This window comes from Megachile rotundata, chromosome 2 (genome assembly GCF_050947335.1).
Source record: "Megachile rotundata isolate GNS110a chromosome 2, iyMegRotu1, whole genome shotgun sequence".
Lineage (NCBI taxonomy): Eukaryota > Metazoa > Arthropoda > Insecta > Hymenoptera > Megachilidae > Megachile > Megachile rotundata.
This window is the reverse complement of record NC_134984.1, coordinates 14,286,335-14,294,966: the sequence shown is the minus strand read 5'-3', so window position 1 is coordinate 14,294,966 and position 8,632 is coordinate 14,286,335. Positions and strand designations below refer to the sequence as shown.

At 31.4% G+C, this 8,632-nt stretch overlaps 1 protein-coding gene across 1 annotated transcript; it reads right to left on the bottom strand.

Annotated features, from left to right (window-relative positions):
- Positions 1–74: 74 nt before the first annotated feature.
- LOC100881457 (uncharacterized) lies at positions 75–7,970 on the bottom strand. Its single transcript, XM_003701006.3, has 3 exons — positions 7,668–7,970; positions 5,799–5,957; positions 75–2,197 (listed from the first exon to the last, which is right to left on the bottom strand). Exons 1-3 carry the CDS (start codon positions 7,726–7,728, stop codon positions 1,956–1,958), a joined length of 462 nt encoding a protein of 153 aa, XP_003701054.1. The 5' UTR covers positions 7,729–7,970; the 3' UTR covers positions 75–1,955.
- Between the last annotated feature and the right edge of the window lie 662 nt (positions 7,971–8,632).

Genomic DNA, 8,632 nt, shown 5'->3' with positions numbered 1-8,632 from the left:
ATTTATTTAACATCTCTAAAAATATATTCTACTACAAAAGTAGGTGTAAAACCGAGGATTAAAAATGTCAGATGCAATTTTCCATACTGAGTTTAATAATTTCTACATTTTACAGTAACATAACGCCTAATCAAAAATTTCCTAGCCAATCTCTAAACATTCATTTCATAAACAATTTAATCGATACAATTTCCAGAAGTACAAAAAGCTAACGTATCTTCCGCTAACAGCGAAGAAAGAATAATAAAATATTATTCTATTAATTGGACGGATACCTGATAAGTTATATTTTCTTCTCGTCTTTTTTTGTTTTTCTAAAAAGAAACGACACGAGACACGAAAGTAGTAGAAAAAGAAGATATAAAAAGTGTGCAGATAAAAAAGAGAAGCGTGTAATTATATTAGATACGCGTCTGTTAATTGCTATAGAGTTCTAATTAAATCGTGCGTGACACCACGGACTCGTTCCCTTAATCAAATAATATCGAATGAACAATTTTCATTTATTGTACAACCACGTAGAACACATCAAATCTATATACAGATGTTATACAAAAATAACGTCGTAAATCATTAAATAAACTATTAAATTAGTACGTTGACGCGACTACAGTGACGTGTATCAAACGATCTATTTAAAACACTAACAAGGTACATCTAACTATAAAACACTAACGAGCTTGTACCAATCATGCAGAACCATTATAATAAGATGTACTGATACAACGAAAATTACTGGTACGTTGGAGGACGGGGGATCTAGGGAATTTTGCGATATAGGAAAAGGTTGGAACTTTTGTCCTTATAGTGAATTATAATGGAATTGGAAAATTTAGAATTTTTTTAAATTTGGGGAATTTTGCAACTTTGGAAATTTTAGAATTTTGGAATTTTCGGGGTATTAGGGATTTTGGGAATTTTAGAATTTGGGAATTTTGGAATTTGGGAATTTGGGAATTTGGGAATTTTGGAATTTGGGAATTTGGGAATTTTGGAATTTGGGAATTTGGGAATTTGGGAATTTGGGGATTTTGGGATTTGGGAATTTTGGAATTTGAGAAATTTCGAAACTTTGAGTCTTGGAATTTTAGGAATTTTGGGAATTTGGAAATTCTGGAATTTTAGAATTTTGGGATTTGAGAGTTTTGAAATTTGGGTATTTGGGAATTTGGGAAATTGTGGAACTTTGAGAATTTTTGAATTTTGGGAATTTTGAGAATTTTGGGAATTTTGGGAATTTTGGAAATTTTGGGAATTTGGAAATTCTGGAATTTTAGAATTTTAGAATTTTGGAATTTTGGGATTTGAGAGTTTTGAAATTTGGGAATTTGGGAATTTGGGAATTTGGGAAATTGTGGAACTTTGAAAATTTGGGAATTTTGGGAATTTTGGAAATTTTGGGAATTTGGAAATTCTGGAATTTTAGAATTTTGGAATTTTGGAATTTTGGGATTTGAGAATTTTGAAATTTGGGAATTTGGGAATTTGGGAATTTGGGAAATTTTTGAACTTTGAGAATTTTGGAATTTTGGGAATTTTGGAATTTCGAAATTTTGGGATTTTACAAGTTTGGAATTTTTAAATTTATGGAATGCTGGAATTTTGGGAATTTTGGCAATTTCGAAATTTTGGAATTCAGAAATTCAAAAATTCAAAATTTTAATTCACAAATGTCGAAATTCCACAATTCACAAACTCGAAAATATACAAATTTGAAAACGCAACTTGTAAGTTTAGCAATTCCAAAATTTCCCCTAGATAAACCCAGTCCCGCACCACACGTCATAATTCTGTAGCAACCATATAGATCAAACATTAACAAACAATAACATCGTTGAACTTGCAAAGAAATAAAAAATTCACGCTTACGACGATTCGAATACTTTTCTTTTCCACCTTCGAAACGGTTATTTAAAGAATCATCGTTCTTATACGATAATAATATTTTCAAGGTATTAAACAATGTCGTGTTTCGATTGAATATAACGATAACCGATAACTGCCATGGTAAAGACGAACAGAGGTTTCATGATTGATGCATTCGTTGCAGAATTGCAGAGATCGGTGCTGCAAATGTGGCAGGATTCAATTACATTTCGACTTGAAATTGCCATTGCGCTGCAGGGACCGTCATGGATATCTGCCTCGTCGACGTTTGGAGTCGAGCATTGACGTATCACTACTCGTGCGCCGTTTTCTGAAAAAGAACATTTAAAAGAATATTGGAACATTGGGATACATGGAGCATACATTGCAAGTTCATGTAAATTAATATAATAATAGGGTATATGCTAACTCAAAGTTTCATATTCAAAAGTTTTAAAGTCCTAAATGTTTCAAAAGTCCCAAAAGTCCCAAAGTTTCAAAGTCCCAAAATAGCAAAATCCTAAAAGTCCCAATACTCCCAAAGTCTCGAAGTCATAGAATTTCCAAAGGTCCCAAAAGTTCCAAAACTCTCAAAGACCTAAAAGTTCAATAAGTCCCAAAACTTCCAAAGTCCCAAAGTCCTAAAATTCCCAAAACTCTCAAAGTGCAAAAAGTTCAAAACCTCTCAAAACTTTCAATGTCTCAGAAGTCCCAAAAATCGCAAAACTTCCGAAGTCCCAAAATCCTAAAAGTCCCAAAACTCTCAAAGTCCCAAAGTTTCAAAGTCCCAGAAGTTCTAAAAATTCCAAAACTCCCAAAATCCCAAAGTCCCAAAATCCTAGAAGTCCCAAAACTCCCAAAGTCCCAAGAATCCCAAAGTGCCAAAGTTTTAGAAGTCCCAAAAGTCTCAAAACTCCCAAAGTCCCAAGAATCCCAAAGTGCCAAAGTTCTAGAAGTCCCAAAAGTCCCAAAATCCTAGAAGTCCCAAAAGTCTCAAGACTCCCAAAAGTCCCAAAACTCCCAAAACTCCCAAAAGTCCCAAAATCTCAAAATCCCAAAATCCCAAAATCCCAAAGTCCCAAAGTCCCAAAACTCCCAAAATCCCAAAATCCCAAAATCCCAAAGTCCCAAAACTCCCAAAACTCCCAAAAGTCCCAAAAGTCCCAAAACTCCCAAAACTCCCAAAAGTCCCAAAATCCCAAAAGTCCCAATATCCCAAAATCCCAAAATCCCAAAGTCCCAAAACTCCCAAAATCCCAAACCCTACCCTATGTACTGCCTAAAAATCTACCCAAAAGAACCCACATCACAAAAACTAAATAAACCTAGAATTCCCCACTACCTAAGTCCCCCACCCCAGTCCAAGACAATTAACAATGCTTCATCGATAAAAATACAAATCAACCTTAGCACCCAACGTTAAATTACGCAGTAAACCATTGTTCAACCATGAACACATAAACGCACCCACAAAGAAAAATATAAATCTGAACACACGTATTTCCACACGTATTTAAACAATTATGAATATGATACGCGAATGACGTGTCGAACGAATATAAATGATGGCCAATTTCGCGTCGTTCTCGTAACGCAACGCGGTATTTACTCCGAAACGGATGTAGTAACTTCTGTCTGCAATTTCCTATCCATGCGAAATATCTTTTTTTTCTGTATAGGTATTGGAACGATGCATTGTTGAGTGATCTAACGTAACAGGTTGTGTAACGATGATTCAAAGCGTACCGAGAATTACGGTTTTATATGCGAGTAAATCTACGTTTCTTCGTGAAACAGTTTTGCGCGGCGGGTTTCCTAAAGAGGAAATTGAAACGCCATTTGTGGCCGTCATGAAACACGGTCAAGGAAGATTTCTAGTAGACCGAAGAACTGTTTTTTAGCGGAGAGATAAATAGGACGTGAAATGATTTCATGAACAAATTAGGTGCAGAGCTTGGTACAATTGTATGACAATATTTCTGGTTAATTGAAGATACTAGGTCAAGTTCACATTTGATACTAACTAAGCCAGTAACATACATTATAATATTCTGTGTGTTGTTAGACATACATATATGTATATAATATATGTAGAAATGCATAATGTGCTATGTAGATATTGTATAAAAATCTATATAGCTACTTGATGATTGCAAAGTTGATGGGATTCATTTGTAGGACAATTTAGGTGCTCGATTTTAAAGGACACTTTACAAGTATTTTCTTCTGAAACATTTGATGAAATTCAAATTGCTTTTTATACCATAGCAATAACATATGTGAGACATTAGAATGCATCACAAAGTACTTGGGTTGATTCCACCTGAATTTTTAACCTAAGGTAGGAAGACACACGAGGTTGTGCCATTTTGACTGACACTATGTCCTTGCAGTTATTGTTTCCTTCTAAAATATTCCATAAAATTTGGAGTAGTTTTCATGTGGAAATAAGAAGTAACACAGATGGAATATTAGTGTGCGTATTATAAAATTGTAAGGTTGATTTAAGTTGAATTTTTAACCTAAGGTAGGAAGGCACATGAGGTACACCATTTTGACTGACACTATGTCCTTGCAGTTATTGTTTCCTTCTAAAATATTCCATAAAATTTAGAGTAGTTTTCATGTGGAAATAAGAAGTAACACAGATGGAATATTAGTGTGCGTATTATAAAGTTGTAAAGTTGATTTAAGTTGAATTTTTAACCCAAAGGAAGATACAGTGTATCATAACTGACAGTACATGTCCTTGCAGTTATTGTTTCCTTCTGAAATATTTCATAAAAGTTCATCTACTTTTTATACAACAGCCAGAAATAACGTATATGAATTATTAGAACATGTGTTACAAAGTTATTACATTGAAGTTGAATTTTTAAGAAAAAGTGAAAGGGCAAGTTTAAGATTGTAGCAGACACCGGCTAATCCAAGAACAACCCACATTTTATGCAAATTTGTATAATCTTCCGGTTGCAATGCGTGCACGCGTATATTCGTCGATTAATCCGAGAATTCTAGTCACGTTAATACGATTAACCTTAATATTCATGATTCTATAGTGAGTTTTCTCCGACTCGGGTGTGGTTTTGGCCTCGGCTACGTGTAATTATCGCAATTGTGGTACATGAGCACACCGCCGTGACTCACGGACACAATATGGTATACACACAGTTACGATCAACTGGAACACGATCATCATCAAGTTATTTTACGATTCCAAGCAACGTTCTAATGCGTCATTGTGCGTAAAAACGTCTCTCGTATAATCCAATAACGGATATTGTTGAAAATTTGTGCTCATTAAATGGATTCATCTTGGGCTCATCATTCTTTTACTTCTTTGGGTCGCCATGTTTGAAGGGGTACCCTTTGCAACGTGTTGCGAATATTTAAACGTAAATTAATTAAATAGAAAATGAGACGCAATTTTTATATGAAATATATTTTAGAATATTTTAGATAGAAAATAAAATATATACTATTTAGAACAATTAAGATATTATTACACACTATCAAAGCTAATAAAGTATATGAGAAAATATATTAAGACAACTTAAACAATTTAAGAAAACATGTAAGACAATTTATAAATATGTTAAAAATTGCTTCATGTAAAACAATTAGCATCATAATTTATTTTAGAAAAGTTCATTTTAAAATTTTCATACCTAAATTTGAATATTTAATTTGAAATGAGAAATTTGTAATGTTACATTTGAAACTTGAAATTTGAAACTTGCAATGTGAAATATGAAATTGAAAATTCAGAACTTGTTACTTGAAATATAAAATTGAGAATTTAGAACTTGTTACTTGAAATGTGAAATTTTAAATTAAAAATTTGAAAATTGAATTTTATAAAATTTTGTGTATTTTGTATATATGAAAAAGGTTGTATGAAATTGATAATAATTGTTGATAAAATTTGTTACCTCTCTTCACAATTTTTCGGCATATGGGCTTGGTAGATTCATAAGGACCAGCATCGCAAGTTTTCGCATGAAACATAGCGTGATGCTCGGTGACATTCATTGGATCACCACACATTGCGTTCATGTTGGAAGCACAATCCCAACATTGTAAGGCTAAAGCTGTTGAATACATTACAGAATATGAAATAAGTAAACAGATATTTTAAAGACGTTGACAGTGTTTATAGTAATATTGGATGATTTTGTGTATGATTAATATTAATTATAATAATTGTACTGAAATTGTGTTTAGTATTATTGATATTAAATGTGATTGATTGTAAGAGAAATTTAATTGATGTTGTTAATGTGATCAATATTAACGTATGTAATATTTAATCCTAATATTGTTAATACTGATATATTTCACATATTATGATATTAAAATTATTAATATAAATATATGTATAATATGTTAACTATAAATTACTGTCAACTATGAACAGTTGATAATATTAAATAATATAATTAATCATATTGAATAAATATAAATAGTTATGTTAATTAATAACATGACAAATAATGTTAAATAATAATTAATCTCTAACTTGTAACATGAGGTCCAACCCCAAAAATTTTTTACTATTTTGCAAAAATATAATTTGATATAATTTGTCTTAAAATTAAATGATTGTAGTATTAATTATAATAAATCCATTTAAAAAATTAATAATACTAAATAAACACATAATACAATTCATAAACCTTAAATCAATTAAACTTTCAATGCTCAAATTAAACTGACCGATAAAACAAAATTAACAAAATAATAACTCGATTGAAATTCATTAAATTAACAGAATCAATGCAATTGTAATTTATACACAAAACATTATTAACATGTTGTTTTGAAATTTCTGAAAAGTGACTCATTCTGTTCTTTTTGCTATGCGTGATGGAAATCAATCAAAAAAGAATTATTACGTAACAATTTACCTTACATCACTAAGGCATTTACGTAGCATGCTCTTGGAATTAAATTTACGTAGCGTGCACTTAGAATTAAATTTCGTACTAACAACTTTTAAATATTTTATGAAAACGAATTATTAAATATTATTTCCTTTGACTTTTTTAAATGTTATTTTGCATTAAACGTATCTCAAAATTTTGGGACTATTCAGTTTTGTTATTATTTGTATTTTTCATTTGTTATTTCTTGTAAAATATTTTGTAAAAATATCTCAGAATTTCTAAACAATTCAGTCTTGTTATTATTTTTCATTTATTTGCTGTTAAATTATCTTGTTAACATATCTTAAAATTTCGAAACAATTCAGTCTTATTACTACTTTTATTAATTATTTTTTATTTCTCATCAAATTATATTGTAATTGTATTTATTCATATTTTACCCTCTTAATTTTATTTCTTGAATTTCTTCAAAATTTTTAATTTTAATTATAGTCATTCAAAATGGCTAATTAAATAAAAATGTAATTACTATTAATTTACATAGGATTAAAATTACTATTGGCAAGATTAAAATTGCTGTCAATTTATATAAGATTAAAATTACTATTGGCAAGATTAAAATTCCCATTAATTTATATAACATTAAAATCAGTATTTACATAAAATTCAAACTGATAGCTTCCATAAATCACAACTGACATTAAAATTAAAACCAATACTAACTATGCAAGATTAAAATAACTATTACTGTAAATAATATAAAAATTGCTATCAGTTAACCCTCTGCACTAAACCATCCCCACAACATTTTAAACCAAAACCAAAATTTACTAAATACTATTTTTGCATCTACTACAATATTATCTAATACTAATACTATATTATCTGTCAAACCTTAACATCTTAAATACTCACCTGATCGCGCAAGAACGACCAAACCAAAGAAAACCAATGCCCACGCCGATCGGGGGTACATCTTGCCGTACTAAAATTTTCAGTCCCCAAAAATTCAATCGTTCAACACGAATCCGTAGTTCGATCGGAGACTATAACCACGTGGTTCCAGGAGATGAAGAGAAACTTGCTAGCGTCGCGGAACGTGTTCACTGTGATACTGAACGGGCAACACCCCCCTTTTTGCTGAAAACGCGTGCACGATCTCTACCCTCACTACTGGCCCACGTTTCTCCTACTTCTTAGGGCACACGGCCAGAACGGATCAACGTAATAACGTCTCGTATACCTAATAACCCTGTAACCTCACAGTGGACGAGAGACAAGTGCGAGGAAGTAGGAGTCAAGAGCAAACAACCAAAGGAGGTCTTTAAGAGAACGCAACAAGCGAAACAGTAATTATGGTTTAGCGACGGAGGAGAAAAGCAACGGAGAAGAACTTACGGAGACAAAGAATCAGAAAGAGAGACGGAAGTCGCTGAAGGCCCTCATTGGACTCATTAGGACAATTACGGGACCCGTTGAATGCTCGGGGGTCTTTCGAGGTTTATGTAGGAACTGCTCGTTGTAAACTTCAGTTTAGATATTCAATTTTTTCTATAAATCTTTTCAAACTTAATAAATTTCATTTTTAATGATTTTTGTTATAAATATTTAGCGTTTTAAATTTACTAAGATTTAAGTTCTCAAATTGATTAAAATCTATATTGTCAAATTTTCAAATTTCCAAACACTCAAATTTATATATTTGCTAATGTACAAATTTTCAAGTTCTGAAACTAAATTTTTAATTTACTTGCACACAAATTTTCAAATTTACCAACATTCAAATTTGAAATTGACTAAGATCTAAATTTTCGAACTAGCAAACGTCCAAATTTCCAAAAACCACATCCCCCAAAACTTTCAACTTCTTTCAACTCAAA

Bases quoted from the DNA above. Each gene is read 5' to 3' on its own strand.
- LOC100881457 (XM_003701006.3), bottom strand. From the start codon at position 7,728: ATGTACCCCCGATCGGCGTGGGCATTGGTTTTCTTTGGTTTGGTCGTT. The intron at 5,958-7,667 runs GTGAGTATTTAA...TGTATTCAACAG, and splicing joins GGTCGTTCTTGCGCGATCAG to CTTTAGCCTTACAATGTTGG. The intron at 2,198-5,798 runs GTAACAAATTTT...GTTCTTTTTCAG, and splicing joins CCGAAAAATTGTGAAGAGAG to AAAACGGCGCACGAGTAGTG.